This window comes from Periplaneta americana, chromosome 2 (genome assembly GCF_040183065.1).
Source record: "Periplaneta americana isolate PAMFEO1 chromosome 2, P.americana_PAMFEO1_priV1, whole genome shotgun sequence".
Classification (NCBI taxonomy): domain Eukaryota; kingdom Metazoa; phylum Arthropoda; class Insecta; order Blattodea; family Blattidae; genus Periplaneta; species Periplaneta americana.
The window spans coordinates 73,909,968-73,929,524 of NC_091118.1; the positions used below are offsets into that span (position 1 = coordinate 73,909,968).

Here is a 19,557-nt window from a genome sequence, read left to right on the forward strand (position 1 = left end):
CTATGATGCTTCACCACTGGCATTAAGTAAGGAATCACTAGAGCTACAGTATCAAAATGTGTGAAGCGTAATTTAATTTTGTGTGTTTTAGCTTCTCATGGAGAGAGGATCAATGATTGAGCACGTGGACATCAACGGGATGCGACCTCTGGACCGAGCCATTGGTTGCCGCAACACTCAAGTGGTTCACTGCTTCCTTCGTAAAGGCGCCAAGCTTGGTCCAGCCACATGGGCCATGGCAGCTGGCAAGCCAGAGATCATGTGAGTAACCTTGTATCCTGCTTCCTAGGGAGCTGGTTCAGTGGAGTTATGGCGAAATATGGCAAGGGATATATCTTTATTTTTATATGGAGTACAGTAGAACCTTGATTATCTATCATAATGAAAGGAAGGCGGGAAACAGTTAATCGAAAAAGACAGATAATCCGTTCTAGTTGTTCTTACCTTATTTTCATGTTCTTTTAAAGAAGTCTGTGATTTTTTTAATCTCCATTCTAATTCTCTGAAGAAAAACATTGTCTGGAAAAGAGTGTCATCTTCTTACTCGAAAAACTTGAGATTTACCACTGATTTGACTGTAGTTTGTAGTGAAACCACAGTCACGAAGCTCAATACGTAGTAAATATGCATTCATAGATAGTTGCTAACCACTAGGATCGTAGCGATCACCTCATTACAGACAATACGAAATAATACATGCACAGTCTATTGTTCCTAGTACCCTCATAAACTCAAGCTTCGTGATTGCATGTACTAGACTGTGGTGGAACACGAGATTCAGACACTTCTTCCCCTTTACTGCTTTGCTAAATTTCCTTCATGCTGATGGTGTTGACCCAGGACTGTGCAGTGAAGAAGGTTATTTTCGTCCATGATTGAGTTTGCTTTGTGACAGATGGTGCATTCGTTGGACTGGTAGTGCTAATGACGCCATAACCTCATTGTTACCCATTTAGCACTACCCAGGGGACACGTGTAGTTTAGGATTTGCTATGGACGCGAATAACTCTGCCCCCATGCACAAGAAGTGTGAATATTAAAATGTGTCAGTTGTTCATAAGAGATTTTAATCATATTTCCTTCTTTTCAAATAGCCAGCAGTAGGGTAAAGTTGCCTAATTCCGTGATATCCCTAATCCAATGATACTTTTCTTAAATTGAATGTCAGTCAAAGTTTTGCCGTTCAACCATAGCACCAGACATATTTCTCGAAACAGTGCATCTTTTGCCTACTTTTGAGACATCGGTGAACTTCCTAGCAAGATACCCAATCCCATACATAACATTCAGTGAAAAAAATGGAATTAAGACTATCACGGAATTACGCAACTTTACCGTACTGTCAATCAAATTACTGTAAAACTAATTGGTTCTGTATTTAAGGGAAGTTTATAGGATTATAACTAATGAATAGTAATTCTTTATGAAAGAATATGAATATGTGGGTGGTGCCCAAGAATGAAATAAGGGAAATAAAAAAAGAACATAGAAAAGACAAAGAGAACCAGGGGATAGGGTGACTAGACATCCTCTTTTGTCCAGACATGTCCTCCTTTTTAGGTCTTTGTCTTTAAAAAAATCAGGAAATGTCGTCCTTTTCGTAACCTGTATGCCTGATATTTTGAAATTATCTGATTTCACGCCTTTTTCAAGTAATTTGCCTGTAGTTGGTAGCAACATCGACGGAATATACTCTTTGCCAACGATTATAACTATCTTTGCTCCTCCTTGTTATGGTTGTTGCTCAGAGGTAGCTAGTAAATCGAGAAATCGAGGTGCGAATGTAAATCTGTCCTCTTTATAGTTTCCTTGACTTTCATATGTAACTACGTAACTCTGAAATCATTATTACCAAGTTTTTCATACTGGTAATTATTTTGTAATAAAATAAATATTAACATACTTTTAAGTATGATATAAGCTTTTAATTTGTAGTGTAAATATTTTGTAATAAAATAGATATTGACGTAATTTAAAGTATAATATAGACCACAGCCTAAATCTAAGTACATATTTTCTGTCCTCTTTTTTCGAACAATGTCCTCCTTTTTGAAGCTTCGTGTCCTCTTTTTTATCTTTGTGAATCTGGTCACTCTACCATGGGAAGACAAGGAAATGGGAAGGATAACAAAGGAAGTCAATGAGAACAAGAGGAATACAAGGAGAAGAAGAGGAAAACAAGGGAAAAGCAAGGCGAACAAGGGGAATACAAAGAGAACAAGGCGCATACAAGGAGAGCAAGGAGAACAGTGGAAATACAAAGAAAACAAGGAAAGACAATGAGAACAAGGGGAATACAAGCTGAAGAAGGGGAAGGCAAGGAGGACAATGAGAACAAGAGGAATACAAGTTGAAGAAGATGAATACAAGAGGAACAAAGGGAAGCCAAGAACAGGGGGGGGACAAGGAGAATAAGGGGAATAAAAGGAGAACAGTGAAAGACAACAAGAATAAGGGAAGACAATAAGAACAAGAGGAATGCAAGGAGAAGAATTGGAATGCAAGGGGAACATACGTAATACAAGGAGAAAAAAGAGGAATACTAGAAGAAGAAGAGGTATGCAAGGAGAACAAGGCAACAAGTGAAGACAAGGAGAACAAAGGGAATAGAATGAGAACAATGGAATACGAAGAGAACAATGGGAATACAAGGAGAACGGTGAAACACAAGAAGAACAAGAACAAGAAGAATCGGGAGGAGGTTGCATTTTTATGTGATGGTCAGTTCTCAAGTTATGCCCTGCATACAGTTTTTACATGTTTAGTTCTTATACAAAGTACTCCTTCTTTCCATTATCTCTAGTTATTCACATGAATTAAACTACACTACTGCTTGTGAAAATTGCAACACCATGAAGGAATCATGAGAACTGAATCAAATTTATTTTACATATTACTAATATTGATGTACACAAATGATTAACGTATCAGACCAATACACATGAATACACCAGTATTTTGTGAAACCTCCATGACATGCAATCAGAGCTGTTATGCGTCATGACATTGAATCAAAGAGGCTTTGGATCTCTTCCTGGGGAATGGCCTGTCAGGCTGCTTGTATACGTGCCTACAGTTCATTGCAGTTGGCTGCTGGAGGTTGTTGATGGACTACTTGTCGACCAACCATATCCCATACATGTTGAGAGGTGACATGTCTGGCGAATGGGCAGGCCACTGAAGCTGAATATGCTGTGCGTTGAAGAGAGCTTGAACATTCCTGGCAACATGTGGTCGTGCATTGTGTTGCTGGAATATGTCAGGAGTGCGCTGAAGGAAGAGTATAACTTCTGCCTCTACAACGTCTTCGATGTACCGGTTATTGTTGAGTCTACCCTCAATATGTAGCCGAGATCATGACTGATCCCCAATGGTGCCCCCACACCATCACACCTGGTGTTCAGCCAGTATGATGCTGGACAATACAGTTTGGATGATACCACTGATCACGATATCGTCTAATGCGTATACGACCATCATTGTAGTCCAAGTTGAAACGGGATTCGTCTGAAATCACCACATATTGCCAATCTGCACGCCACTCTTTGTGTTCACAAGCCCATTGTAGCCTGAGACGTCGACCCTAGATGGGTCAAGGGAATCTGCCGCAAAGGAGTGTGTGCAACCAGCCCTCTGCGAAGCAAACGTCGTCGAGCAGTAGAAGCAGACAGTGCTACACCTGTTACAGTGCTAACACTTGTGATGAAGCTGAACGATCCGTCACTACCATGTGGGCGAGATGTCTGTCATCCCGTGGTGTTGTCACAGATCGTGACCCACTGCCAGATTTTCGATGTGTACGATTCTCTTTGGTCCAGTGCTTCCACACTTGCATCACTGTAGTGGCATGATGTCCCACACGAGCAATAATATCGCGATACGAAAATCCAACTTCACGCAGGTCAATCATTTGTCCCCGTCCAAACTTTGTTGTTTATATATACTGTGCCCTTTTAGCACGACGAGGCATAGTGACTCTTAGAGAAAGGTTTACTGCCTGTTGACTCTAATATAGTGCTCGTGTGGCTCTACAACAGCCCTCTATTTATGCGCCTACCACGACAGTTCAGAGGGCACTGCTGGGTTCAGGATGCAGAATCATTTTGAAATTCTAATCACTTGGTTGTCATACCCTGCATTATATTTAGTACAGGAACATCATTTTATTTTTACTTCAATTTTTATTGTACTTGAGTTTTTTAATGTACTTCACTCCCATCCCCTCTACTAATAGTAAACTCCCAACTGTACTCCATACAGAATCAAGGCCGTGTATGCAGTCAAAGTCGCCTTACAGTCATAGTAAACAGTACGGAGTTAGTGAGTATAGTATGTTCCAGAAATATGTTCGCGTTTTCCAGTGATGAAAGAGCTTTCAATATTGAATCATATTTTCGCACAGGTACTGTCGTCTGTTTGCCTACGCCGCATCCCGGTTTCCCCCAACTGCTTCTGCTTGTCTCTTTGTAAAGGCTAGTGACTGGACTGTCTTCTGAAAACATTAATTTCTGTTAAGAATTGGACGTCTAAGTAATATTATACAACTGTTTAAAATAACTTAAATTAAAAGGGCCTCGTTAATTAATTAACTGTCACGTGATTTCCCCCCTTTCTACAACCCTGAGACAAAAGCACTTGGACCGACAGTAGATAGCATGTCTGAGTAATGTTATCTTTTCGGGTTGGGCAGAAGTGAAGATTGAATTTACAGTATGTAAGGTACTCCTTTATAGAGTAGGTACAGAATTATTTCAACATGAGTTACTAATACGAAGGACGAAACTGGTAATAATTGGAATTAGGTACAATAGTCTATAGTGCGATAATATGCATAAAAGAACTGAAGCCTGTATCGAAATGAACAGCCACCATTTTCAAAAATGTTTTTAAATATCCATATTATGATTATTTTTTCAATTTAACTTCATTCTCTATATTGTATGCTAATGTGCTGTAGACAGTAAAATATACACTGCATAATGGATAGCTCAGTTCGTGAGTAAAAACACTTATTGTTAATACAGTACTGTATTTTGATTAAACAAAAACCTAATAAAATTATCAAACTCAAAATCGCTATATTTCCTAGTTTACATAATGGATTAACTACTTTTCTTCCCTCCTATACCTAGTAAAGTGATTTGATTGTATTTTACACCAGTATCATCGAACTCCAGTCGTGGAAGGGGATAGCAAACTGTGTTTCCGGTTCTCAACAGTTAATACAAAGGTATAGCCAGGTTAATATTAGAAATGCTAGTAAAAATGAAATGATGTCCCTGTATAATTTTCACATGCCTATCTACATTCCTTCATGGTGTTGCACTTTTTACGGACAGTAGTGTATTTTAATGTGCTACGATATTTATAGCCACTAGTATTGTGATGTGCTTTGGTTAGGCTACATGATTATTATACTACATATGTAATGCAGTTCTTATTACTCTCGCTCTCTTTGTAATGTGAGCGAAGTAATTATACATTTTTCATATGTATGAAATCGAATTATGGTTATAGATATTTAAATTGTAATTAATCTTCTTCTTCTTCCTCTTCTTCTTCTTCTTCCTCTTCTTCTTCTTCTTCTTCCTCTTATTATTATTATTATTATTATTATTATTATTATTATTATTATTCCTCTTCTTATTCTTCCTCTCCTTCTTCTTCTTCTTCTTCTTCTTAAATTATTATTATTATTATTATTATTATTATTATTATTATTATTATTATTATTATTATTATACGAAGAACATTGTAGTAGTAATATATCTTTTTTAATTATATAAATTGCAGTAGATATAATTTTTTATCCACAAACCACCACTATGTTGTTCTTGTTCAGGAAGTGATGAATATGGATTGTTACAGGCTGATTCTTCTGAATAAGTTGCTGGAAGATGGCAACGTGCTGTACAGGAAGAGTCGGCTGAAAGAGGCTGCCCACCGATATCAATATGCTCTCAAGAAATTCCCTGCGGAAGACCTGGGAGAACACACAGCTACATTCGAGCAACTCCGCATCAACTTCCTTCTCAACCAATCCCGGTGCAAACGCAAGATGAATGTAAGTTGAAAGTGTCTCTTTCAGGAGGAATTTCGCTTGCAGTTTTTCTATTATGAAGGAACCTGATGTTTCAAAAGTTGTATCTACCTTTTATTTGCTGACCATCACCAGTGTTCTTCTCTTAAGAGTATTTCTTAAGAGAAGAACATTGGTGAACATGAAAAGTTACCTGCACTCTATCTCCTCCTGGAATTGAGTTAGTGCCAAAAGAATTTCAGTAGTGTCATGTTTTCCTGAAAATTTTTGTATTTTATGATTTACAGAATTGATTGCTGCTTAAAATTTGTTTCAGTGTAGCAGGTTACAGAATTATTTCCCAGAAATTTTCTGAAATTCCACCTGGTTGAAGAAACTCTAACCAATAAGACCATTACCATCATAACCACCTTCACCAAAACTGCTAACATCATTCCTAACATTACTACCATCAATATTAGCATTATCAATAGAGCCCGAATTTTATGTAATATGAAAATGAGAAATACATATGTAAATATGTAGCTAAAAAATGGCAAAATATGTAGATAAATATGTAATATATAAAAAAATGTAACTAAAATCTAAGCTTTATTAGATGTATTTTTGCACACTGATAAGAAAACAGAAGTGAAAAAAATTACAGTTGTACACTTGGTCAAAATGAAAGTGGCCGGTCTCTTGAGCAGTGAACATTTTCGAAGTCCCTTTGGGTGAGCGTGCAGTTCACTACCGCAAACCTCCGTGCACACTGTAATTAACTCCATAATACAAGGCGCTGATTTGGACTACCTCCACAGCATGCTTCGAATCTCTATAGAGAATTTTTTGTTTTGTCCTTTCTTTTATTTTTTACAACTCCTTTTAGTGTAATATAATCAAATAATTATCCTTATGTTAATTCATGTTACTTACAGATAATTACAAAATTGGTGAAAATTTGTGGTTATAACTCCAGGAAATTAGGATATATTTTGCCATCAGAATTATGGTTTCTCTTCTTATTTACAATTACTACGTTTAGGCCCTGATGATCACGGATTTAGAGCAGTATAATAATCATATTCCCTATAGCACAACTTGCAAATTAATTATTGTCAATTATTTAACCGTCAACATATTTACTGAATGTTCCTTAGACAATAGAGTGTAAAGCAGCAGGGATTAATAAAATAATTAACCTCCACAGCATGCTTGGTGTGGAGCAGTGGTTATACTATGCAGACAGTTCGAGTTCGAATCTCTGTAGTGAATTTTTTGTTTTGTCCTTTCTTTTATTTTTTGCAACTCCTTTTAGTGTAATATAATCAAATAATTTTGCTTATGTTAATTCATGTTACTTACAGATAATTACAAAATTGGTGAAAATTTGTGATTATAATTCCAGAAAATCAGGATCTATTTTGTCATCAGAATTATGGTTTTTCTTCGTGATTAGAATTACTATGTTTAGGCCCTGATGATTGCGGATTTAGATAGTATAATAATCATATTCTCTGTACCACAACTTGCAAATTAATTATTATCAATTATTTAACTATCAGCATATTTACCCAATGTTCCTTAGCCAATATAGTGCAAAACAGCAGGGATTAATAAAATAATTAACACAGCATTTTAATATGGAAGCCCCTAATTGTCGTCTTTAATGTTACTTCCATCTGGCGTCAAAAGTTTCTATTGACATGAAGAAAATAATAAAGCAAAAAGAATTCTAAGGATAAAAAAATGACGAAAACCTGTTATATTTTCACTGATGCATTTAAAAGGCAACAAAAAAAAAAGTTTAGTAACTCCACTAAAATTTTAACTTGCAACCTCACGAACTCTTAACTTAACTAACTCTGCTATGAGTTTTACTGCAGTCAGAATGGCATTGTAGCGAGCAATGGTCATACTCCACTTGAGAACCTGTTATACAGTATATGTGTTTGTGTTACATTATTCATTGTATAAACACTCTGAACGATCTGTCTCTTTTAAATCTCGTTATTTTTTCGGAAGATTTTAGTGATTAATAGTTGTGTTACCCATTATAACTACTAGAAGAATATACGCAATCTTTTGAACAAAGCGTGGCTGTCCTGAGTGCTCACGGAAATTCCCGATTCGAACTTAGTCTCTCAGATGCTGCCACTTTCATTTTGACCAGTGTACATGCGATTCAACCTGATTTAATTACTGTTTGGAGGCAATTAATCATGAAATATTTTTCTATATTATATGCAGTCATTGATTGCCTTCTGTCTGTTAGAATGTTCTTATAACTGGAAAAGACCTCTCAACTTCACACGAAGTAACTGGAGCCTATTTCAGATGAGGAATGATACTCGGAACAATGTTCTAAGGGAGCTGCTCAAACTCACCTTTAAGTACGAGTATTTTGCATACAGTGGAAAAAGTTGTATATCCGAAGTTCTTTTTCAATACATCATTAAATTTTATTGAAACACACTCTCCGATTACTCCTGGCACAACACTCAGTTTATTGGTTGCATCTTCCACTATTAACAAAGACTCATGAAGAGCCAGTCCAGAAGTTTCCAGCTTTCTAAAGTCGAGGGAAAATTGATGAAAAAGAAGTGTATTCTTTCAAAATATGCAATATCCTTCAAAATATATAATATATACCTAAATATTTATTATGCACCAAAATATGTGTAAAAATATGTAATTTAAAATTTCTGAATGATGATCCCTTTGATGTGATTTGCTGACATTTTAGCTTTTCTTATACCTAAATACTGTATATAGACCAGAATTCATTCATTTAATGTTCTGCCCAAGGACGGGTCTTTCACTGCAAACCCAGTTTTCTCCAATCTCTCTTATTTTCTGCCTTCCTCTTTGTCTCCTCACTTGATCCATATATCTTAATGTCAGCTATCATCTGATATCTTCTTTTGCCCTGAACTCTTCTTCTGTTCACCATTCCTTTCATTGCATTCTCCAGTAGTCAGTTTCTCCTCAGCCTGTGACCCAACCAATTCCTCTTCCTCTTTCTGATAGTTTCAGCATCATTCTTTCTTCACCCACTCTTTCCAAAACAGCTTCATTTCTTATTCTGTTTGTCCACTTCACACGTTCCATTCTTCTCCATATCCACATTTCAAATGTTTCTATTCGCTTCTCTTCACTTCGTCATAATGCCCATGTTTCTGCTCCATACAATGCCACACTCCATACAAAGCACTTCACTGGTCTCTTTCTTAGTTCTTTTTCCAGAGACCCGCAGAAAATGCTCCTTATGAACTGTTTAAAATTTGTTTTAATATAGCAGGTTACAGAATCATTTCCCAGGCATTTCCTGAAATTCCACCTGGTTTAATATGTACAGTCAATGCTGGATATAGTGAACTCGATTATAGGTGAACATTCGGTTATAATGAACCTAAATCGTTGGTCCCGACCTGCATACATTAAAAAGTACATTAATATTTCCGTTTATAGTGAGCCCCCACTTCGGTTATAGTGAAACTTAAAAATTGAAGTTACAAGAGTTTTATCCTAATAAATTCTTATTTGAAGTCAGACCTTTTTGTATAAAATTGAAAAATTGTGTTGAGAACAGCATTCTAAGTTTCTTACTTTTTTAGTCAAAGGACAAACGTAGGATTAGTGATTCCTGTACCGTAAATCCAGGCAATGCGTGATGACCTTGCCTCACTGCACCATCGAAAGGTTGCCATTCTGTTCTCAGGCATACTACTCTATTGTTATTTCTAATCCTCCACAGTCAAAGGGTTACCTTTTGTTCTCGGAAACATTTTCATTATGATGGATAGCATCAAAACAACGGAAAATGAAATTGCCTTCTTTTATTAAAAAGGGACTGACATTATGTCCAGAGCATAAATGAAAATAAGATTCTGATGCCTTTCAAACTGCATCAACCCCTTCCCAGTTTCCATTAAGTGACCTGGGAAATTCTAAGGCTGAGTACGGAGTCACATCATAAAAGCATTTGTCATTTCTACCTGTTCTAATGTTCTAACAGTGAATGCACTATATAAAAATGCCGAAGTGTAAAGTGTGTTCTTTGTAAGATAAGGGGAATATTATAAAATGACATTGAACATGGTCTTTCGCAAGCGGACGTGGGTCGACAGCATAGTTTAAGTAAATCAACTGTGGGTAACAGTGTACACTGTACAGTGTAATCCATTCCACAAAAATGAAATATTTTAATTACTGTATAGTATTTTATTACCTCACAATTTCATTCATTCCTGTCACTTAAGATTAGGGGAGAGACACTTCGGATTTAGTGAACCTCGGATATAGTGAACGAAATATGCAAGTCCGCAGGGGTTCACTCTATCCGGAGTTGACTACTGTAATTACATAAAATCCGGGCTCAGCATCAATACCACCAATTTCAGCTTGCTATGTAGCTAGATTCTGTGAGAAAAGTTTTTAATAGTTACATTTCTGATGTTGCAGGAGTGTCAGGAGGCTGTGGAATTGGCCAACCAAGTGCTCAAGCTGAAACCAGAGTCCTTTGAAGCTTACTACGCTAGAGCAAAGGCCAAAGTTGATTTGAGGTAAGAGTGTGTTCTGTTAATTTATTTTACATGGACTCCATTACTATTGTCATCTGTTCGTCACACAGCCGTACAACATCAAATTTTTCTAATATGTGTCTGGAGACAAGTAGCCAAAAGTCAGAGATCACTCTCGTGAAGTGGGAAGCTCAGTAGTTTCTCTTCTGTCCTGCAACAGGTTAGGAAACCTTCTTTTGATGAGAACTATCAGTGGCAAAGCTAAGTTTAAATTAGTGTTGTGGGATTTAATCGATTAATCGATCAATTTCTGTTGTAAGATTAATCGATCAAAATATTTAATTGAATAATCAAGTCGATTAAACTTAATCGGTTGTAGTTGATATTAATTATTATTTTGTTAATACAAACCCATACTAAAAATTCCTACAATATTTCTCTCTCGAAAATTGCTTACTTAAAAACAAATTGTCCTGTTATTTTCTAACTGTAAAGCAGGTAGCGTAGGGAAAATCTTTGCACAAATACTTCAGAAAGAGATAGAGATATATGAGGACAGTGACCTAGTCTACCTCTATTGAAAGTTCAAACAATGTGAAACCCGTATTAAGTGTTATGGTTTTCCAAGAAAACTTCTACCTTGTTGTCAGCTCATCTTCCTAGCATATGAAATACATACTTTTCTGGGATTCGTCCCCCTCATCCCTTATAAAATAGCCATGTCTACACTGTGTGCAAGTGAGAGCGTAACTACCTTCTTCTCTTTCTAAAATCTGGTAATTCGATTACAATGGGGGCCAGTCTTCTGTTTCGACAGCTGTAGTTAGTTTTGCAGTTGCATTTTCTGCACTGAGTTTGTATATGAAAGTTGTGTGTTTAGTTTGATAAAGAAAAAAATCACTTTTCTGTTGTTTGTGAAAAGTGTGTTGTTTGTTGTTTTCTAATGTCAGGCGTTTGACAATAAAGTCATTTGACTTCTTGCACTCCAATATTTTTCAAAGATATTATCATGACCAGCCACTGAAGCACAGATTTTGAGGTGTTCCGAATCCATTTCTTGGTTTGAGTTGCACAATGGACAGTTAGGGGACTGATATATTCCAATTCTATGCAGGTGTTTGGCCAAACAATCATGGCCTGTTACCAATCTAAATGAAGCTATAGACGATTTTCGTGGTAAATCGGAAATTAACTGTGGGTTTTGATGCAGGGAGTTCCATTTTTTCCCTTGAGATTGTGTTATCAAATTTTGTTTGTTGAAGTCTAAGTATGTAGATTTAATAAATCTTTTCACAGAGTAATACGTAGATTTAGTAACAGGTCTGTAAGTAGCAGTGCTACCCTTCTTTGCTAAAGCATCCACATTCTCGTTTCCCAGGATTCCACAATGGGATGGTATCCATTGGAATACAATTCTTTTATTGAGTGACATTAATTGAGAGAGCATTTTAGTTATTTCTGCTGTTTGAGATGAAGGTGTGTGTTTAGAGACTATTGATAGAATAGCTACTTTGGAGTCTGACAATATAACTGCATTCCTAAATTTATTGATGTGGCATAGAAGATTCCTGAGACTTTCCCTTATTGCAATGATTTCACCATCAAAACTTGTTGTTCCATATCCAAGAGATCTATAAAGTGAGAAGAGACAGCACGTAACACCTGCACCGGCACCTTGTTCTCTGGCAATCAAGGATCCGTCAGTGTATAAATGAAGCCAGTTTTGTGGAGGGTATCTAATATTAATTGTCTCTAAAGACAATTGTTTTAGTATTTCAGTGTTTACTTCTGATTTCAGTATTTCTTCTGTTAAATTTAGATTATATTCCATATTTAATAGAGTTGAAGGGTTTGGTTTAATTTGTAGGTTTTCTTTTAAATTCGGGATATTGATTTTCTGTTTTAATTCTTGAACAATGGATATGAAACTTTTTTGAGTTTTCAGTCTACAGAGAGGACTGTATGAATGCCAATTGTTTCCTGATAATCTAATAAGTTTTTCATATTGAATCAGTGCTTTTTCTTCTATTGTCATTTTGATGCTGTTAATATTAGTGAGGAATCTCATAGAATCTATTGGAGTTGTTTTGATTCCACCAGTAATGAGTCTGAGAGCTTGGTTTTGAACATATTCTATTTCGTTTATGAAAGGTGAAGTAATTAAAATTTCTCCGCAGTATGTCAGCACTGGCTGTATAAACATTTTGTATGTAGTGCTCAAAGTATTCCTAGAGCATCCCCATTTCTTTCCTGCTAGTCTTTTTAGAAGGGAGAATCTTTTACGAGCTTTTTCAGAAATGTATTTCAAATGGTTGCTCCATGTTAACTTACTATCGAAAATAACTCCAAGATATTTGGATTCATAAGTCCTAGGAAGGTGTTGGCCATTGTATTGGATATTGAATTCTCTTTCTTTTTTACCAAGTGAAAATATTTGGTAGTTACTTTTGCTTAAATTGAGTGTCATCAAATATGATGCATTCCATTCATGTAGTTGATTTAGAGCTTTAAGAGTAGAATTTTGAATTTTGTCTCTATGTCTGTAAGATCCGGAAGTCCACAAAACTATATCATCTGCAAATAGTGCTGTTTTCATGTTTGATTCCTCTAATAGGGAGGGTAAGTCATTTATATAAATATTGAATAAAGTGTGCTGAGGATAGCGCCCTGATGTAGACCTCGATATGTTTGTCTGTAACTAGAAAGTGAGTTATTGAATTTAGTGGCACTGAATCGTTGACTAAGGAATTCTGATATCCATCTGAACATATTGCTGGAGATACCTAATTTCTGGAGTTTTAGTAATAATTTATTTCTCCAAACAGAGTCATATGCTAACTGAAAGTCAATAAATATTGCCAAGGTATCTTCTTTCTTGTTAAAACTGTCTTTTATTTCTTGGCCGAGGCGTATGACTTGTTCATTGGTAGAGTGTAGTTGTCGAAAGCCAGCGCGCTCTTGGTGATAAAAGATTTTGGGATTCTAAAAACCAAGTTAATCTGTTGGAGATCATGGACTCCATGGTTTTTGCTATCATGCTTAATAGTGCTATTGGTCGATAAGTATTAACATCATGAGCAGGTTTCCCTTTTTTGTGAATTGGTACAATGATTGCTTTTTTCCAAGCTGCAGGAACTGAGATGTTCCATGATAAATTGAAAATGGATAAAAGTACATACTTGGCTTTTTCCCCCAGATGTTTAAAAAATTCGGAATGAATGTTATCGGGGCCAGGAGATTTCTTGGTTTTTAAATTTTGTAAAGCTAGAGTTAATTCTTTGGAAGTAAAATTTTGATGAAATATTTCAGGTTTTGTACTAGTAATATTGTTTTTATTATTTTTATGTAATTCTCTTTTGATAAATTTTGTCATATGAGAATTTGAGAGGTAAACTCAGTGAAACGTTTGGATTTAAATTGAACGATCGTGGAGAAGCGCTTGACAGAAAAAAAAGTTTTTGTCGTGTTTAGTGATGCAAGAAACATTATTACTAAACGTAGAGCAGCACTTAATTCGGAGTATGTGAATGCACTCACATATTTGAAATCATGGATGAAGAGTATTAACTAGGTGAGTCTTCATAATTTTTGTTATTTATGTTTGTCTCAAAAATTCCCGGAGAAATTGACACAATAAATTATAAGCCTTATAATAAATAATATATTAGTAAGGAATTAAAATAGTTGTTTTGTAATGTAACGATATAATATATACAGATATACAACATTTAATACTTATGCTTATCACTGAACATAAGTTAAATTTATCAATAATTGTGTATTACAGTATATTAATACATTTTTTTCAATTCAATCAAAACTCGATTAATCGATAGATCGGTTAAATATTTTGATCAATCAACAGCACTAATAATAATAGATGATGTGCAGATAAGAATTTTAGTTATGGACTAAACAAAAAAAGTAAATTAGGACATTGGAGTTGTAATGTAATTCAGAAAATTATGCTTGAAGAATAAGAAGATGAATACAATAACGACAACAATTCTGTTGGACCCATTCTTGATTTGAATATGAGTCTTTAACAAGAAAATCCAACGTACATGTAGTCATCTTCCTAATGACTGTTTGTGGGAGATTTATTTATAACAGAATATTTGTAACTAAACAGCCATGCTTGGAAATACATTGTATCTGTGTTTATTGTTGGCAGGATGTTTGAAGAGGCATTGGATGACGTGCAGGAGGCCTTGCGTGTTGCTCCGCCCCACAACCGAGAAGTGAGACGTGTCCTGGGCAAGGTGCGAGATGAGGTTCGTGCAGAGATGTCTGCACCCCAGTTGGCAGGACACCGGGCTCTGGCCACATCCGTGGACATGCTGAACGAACCAGAGACTCGTTTATAGACAACACGCTGGAGTGACACATAGTGGATGTATATGTATGTGTGGTATTGCAGACAACTTGCCTCTTATTGTGGAAGAAAAATATGTGTGTGAAACCCTGTGTGTGTTTCTAAATTCACTGTGGCACTGAATTGTAGATAAAGTTTGAAATGCAGAAATTATATTGGTACAAGGACGCAAATTTGATTTCAAGCAGAGAAAATAAATGCCTTTCTTCGCTGTACCACAATAGTAAGGTGTTATACGAAATATTATTCATGATATGTGTCCAATTTTAGACAGATTACTCGATATCTACAGGGATCTGTAAGATGATTTTTGCTCATGGTAACTATGGTACTGAGTTATCTGTAGGGAATTTTCACAGCTTTCCTACTTTTAGATATCAGAAGACATTTTTGCAGATAAACAAAACCATCTACACATGAAAGGAAAGACATTTGAGTATTTATTTGTGACATTTATAATTTAAATGTCGTAAAGTTCTCATATACGCCAAAAACTTAGTGTGACATAAAGTCATACTTTGGTTTTTTCCAACCCACATTATTTGGGTCCAGAGACAATGCGGTAACCACTACACCACAGATGACAACTCTATGAAATGAATGCTGTCTGTATTTCCGAGGCGCAAAGGCAGCTGGAACATGATGCTGAGGACTCTCTTCCTTTCAGTGTCGATAATATTTCAAAATGGGAGCTCAAACTCTCTTTTGCCCACCTTTTAACTTTTACATCCTAAGAAAAGACTATGTTGAAGCAGGTTTTCTGGGTGATTCCCGTTGTCCCTGTCAACATTCCACCAATTTTTTATTGTCACCTCATCAGTGCCCTATGACGAAGTGCCTGACCTTGCTACAGCACATAGTAGCTGCTATGTACAGTGGCGAATTATTGAGAGAATAAGGAAGGAGTAGAAAATATAAAATGGCGTACTGAGTAACAGCTGAGTGAGCTAAACATGTGTACAGATTTTAGGTTAAGTGAACCTTTCTATCAATTTGAAGGTTGATGGACATAACTATTTATGTCTCATAGAGTGCATGAAATCAAAATGAGTTGAATTTAATTGTCGAACTAAATAATGATCAATTGAATATCTGCCAGTTGCACATGAAACACTGAATTTAAGAACACACCCCTTTGTTAGTGTTGAAGTGTATTGCTATTTATCGACGAGTTTATGAAATTTAATCAAAACATGTATGTAGTTACTATTTTAACACATTAAAAAATGTAATTTATCCTGTATAATCTTTATATTTTGAAGTGATTATGTGTTATGTAGCCTTTAATTTGTTAAAATTAATATATTATTTAATTGGATATATTTGCACACACACTTTTCTTCCTCAGATGTAAGTAGTGGAAATGTAATGTATTCTTATTAAAGTAGATATATGAGGGAGGAATGCCTACATTTAAAGAAATAATCAAAATTTTCAAAAAATCAGAATTAGTATCTACAGTCTTGTGGAAGACAATTGAAGATCAAGGTTTTTTTTTAACTTTTTATTGTATTTGCAAGGATATGATTTTAACAGTAAATAATTGTTGTACTCTTTCGTAGTATTCTGATCACTAATATTATCTCCAAGCATTGTATTCTGAAATCCGTTATGGGTCCAGTTCTTTAAACCATCTCTTCTTCAGGCATCCCGCATTTCTCCTTATGCTTGGTCTTTAATAGATAGGGATGCCGTAAAACAGTAAATAAAAAATGGGTACTGTACATCAAAGTTGGTAAATAAAACTACTGTAATTTGTGAAAAAGTCGTTATTTAAATATGTAAGTCGTGAAAAAATCGTTATTTAAATACGTAAATTGTGAAAAATGTCATTTTTAAATAGGCCTATGTAACTCATAAAAATGTCGGTATTTAATTATGTAATTTATGAAGAAATGTTTGGATTTATATATGGAAATTAGTTTTGAAAAGTGGTAATGAAACACTCATTCCCCTAAAGGCGTCTCCAGTATTAATAAGGCCTGTTACACACTAGATGAAGAAAAAATTAGGCGTATATTCATTTGCACACTATGACAGGCCACTTGGCTGCTGAATTATCAAAGTATATTAATTATTCCTTAATCTTTGTTGCGTATTTTTCCTGAAAATATGGTAAATATCTTTTACACATTTCTTCTTATTGTGTTGATGTGTAACGAACCTAAGCATTGCACATGCATGACACACACATTTTCATTTTTCACAGCTCAACAGTTATCCTTTCCACATGATAAGGCAGACCCGTTCTCGTACTTTGAATGTTTTATCGTAGAAAATAAAACAATCGAATTTCGTGGCTGATGAATAGATTCAGCGATATTCGTAAAAAACTGGAAAAACGAGCAAAATTCACGACAAATCGTGATTGTAAAACATGTCTACAGAAGAAGTTTCGTTCATACCTATAAAAATTTTAGGTTAGGTAATGGCGGCTAGGGACAAGTTAGGCACGACCCTTTGCATGTTGGCCATACTGAAGTGTATTGTATACCCCGAAGATGAGGTGTACCAGCACACGGGGCGCATGTGATCTCTCACCCGCTCACCCAGTGGCCGGGGGGTCCTAAGTTCATACTGCCAAGGTAACCATGCAGCACAGGATCCCTTCCAAGGCGTCGAAGCATCATTGGAAGTGTGCTTAAGGAATGAATCCTGGCAGAGATATTGTAAAAAGCTGGATCCAGGGACTGTTGCAGAGAGAACACCCCCTCCAGTAAACAAACGAAGACATGTGTCTTGACCTGAATATATCTATAAAATGAGATGAAGAAGATGAATGATATGAAATCTAAATTCTTTTTCTATACGGGAGGGGAAAGGAAATGGACCATGGCAATGAAAATTTCAACCTGGCATTTGCTTAAGCAACTGTGGAAAACCACGGAAAAACCACAGTCAGGTTGGTCGGTCTGGGAGTAGAACCATGGACCTTCCGAATGCGATATAAAAATTTTAACTCTCTGACTTGGCAGAAGTTCGTGAATAATCATTCACGAAAATCGGTTGTCCCTAGTAAACGATAATCTATTTCAGATGTCGCTTTATGTCCATTTCTTGTAGAAGAAGAATTGATGATGTTCAACAGTTAATCTTGTCTTCATAAAGATAAAAGAAAAATGTTGTCTTCCATTAAGAGTAGAAGTCGTCGTCATCTTTTCCTACTCATACTCCTCCAATTCCTATTTCTTCTCCAGCTTCACTTGCAGTTATTCACTCCGTTCCATTCTCATTCGTATAAAGATTGTAAACCAGCATTAGACATTAAATAACAGCATGACTACATTACCGCAAAACCATAGCTCAAAATCGACTAAAAATAAACTCAAGTTGTAAGAGGAAGATAGATCTCCGGTTTTATCCATTGCATCAGAAAGACTTTTGCTTGAAACACACAATAAAGGAGGATAAAAATGATTTTAATTAATTTATTTGCCTTATTTATTAAAACGTCGTCCATGGCATTGCTCTCTCTACCATAATGTAATTATTATAATATTATCTTTCATAAGGTGAGTGTCTGCAAATACTGAGAATGAAAAGGAGGGGACAAGATCCCCGTTAGAACTGAATAGAAACCCACGAAATTACAAGACTGAGTCAATTACTTGCTGCCTTTGATGACATGTTGCCATTGTTTTCATATTTCTAATAATGGCGACGTGTTTTTATATATAAATACTACCAATGCATATTTTGTATGACAGTCACTGCTGGCAAGGGCATGACTATGAACTCCATTTTTTTTTCTGCTTTTCTGTGTAATTTATAAAAAATGTGTACAAAATGGTTGTTGGTTATCCTTATAAATATATATAAATATATTATTTTGCTAACAAACTCAATTCATCTTTTCAAGACTTTTGAAGATGTTATTAATAATGAAACATATTTTAACTCATAATTATATTAGAATTCTATGCTTGTTAAGAAATTTTATTACTTAATTATTTATATAATGCTTGTTTAAGGCTCTAAAAGAAATGTTGTCTTGCCCTGCTGAGTCCGTAGTTCGCATCTTGCCAGGCACAGTTAGTAATGTGTATTGAAATGTCAAGGAACTAAATTGATTTTTATGATTTTTCATCATCCCTTCAACTTCACATCCCCAAAACCTAATATTTTAAGCCTATTGTATGAAATATTACAGTTTTTATCATTATAAAGAAACAAAAGAGAAAAAACTGTTGTTTTATTTTCTCCTTGACTTCCGTAATCTATCTGCATACAAGGTGCAATCAATATACAGTAGAGCATCAATTATCTGAATACCAATCAACCGAAACATCGGTTAACCAAAAGCATTCCAGTCGGAAAATTCAAATTTTCCCGGGCGCCATGTAGAAGTTCCATTAATTAGCGTTGTTTGTGAGATTTGGCTGCAAAAAAAATGAGTCTCAGCTGTGGGGAGGGGGGGGGGAATTGGACTTCTTTTCCTAAACTGTAGGCCTACTTTAATAACCATTTTGAACTTATCAAAGTAGGCTAGTCAGTTCTCTGTTTTATTTGTAAGACGTGTGATACAAAATATAATATACTGTATGTACAGGTTTGTGTTTAATACCGGTATCAGTGTTTCTTTGTTTCATACTGCTCCTGTGACATGGGTACAATTTGTTTTCATAAATGATCAGTTAACT

The 19,557-nt window shown here is 35.6% G+C and overlaps 1 protein-coding gene across 3 annotated transcripts in view; it reads left to right on the forward strand.

The window, feature by feature from the left end:
- Window positions 1-19,036, forward strand: part of rols (rolling pebbles) — a 630,535-nt gene extending 611,499 nt beyond the window's left edge. For all 3 annotated transcript variants that reach the window (XM_069817947.1, XM_069817949.1, XM_069817948.1), the window contains 4 exons: window positions 92-261; window positions 5,869-6,064; window positions 10,484-10,584; window positions 14,717-19,036. In XM_069817947.1, the coding sequence (XP_069674048.1) occupies window positions 92-261; window positions 5,869-6,064; window positions 10,484-10,584; window positions 14,717-14,909 (660 nt within the window). In that variant the 3' untranslated portion in view covers window positions 14,910-19,036. The remainder of the gene's footprint in view (window positions 1-91; window positions 262-5,868; window positions 6,065-10,483; window positions 10,585-14,716) is intronic.
- The last annotated feature ends 521 nt before the right edge of the window (window positions 19,037-19,557 follow it).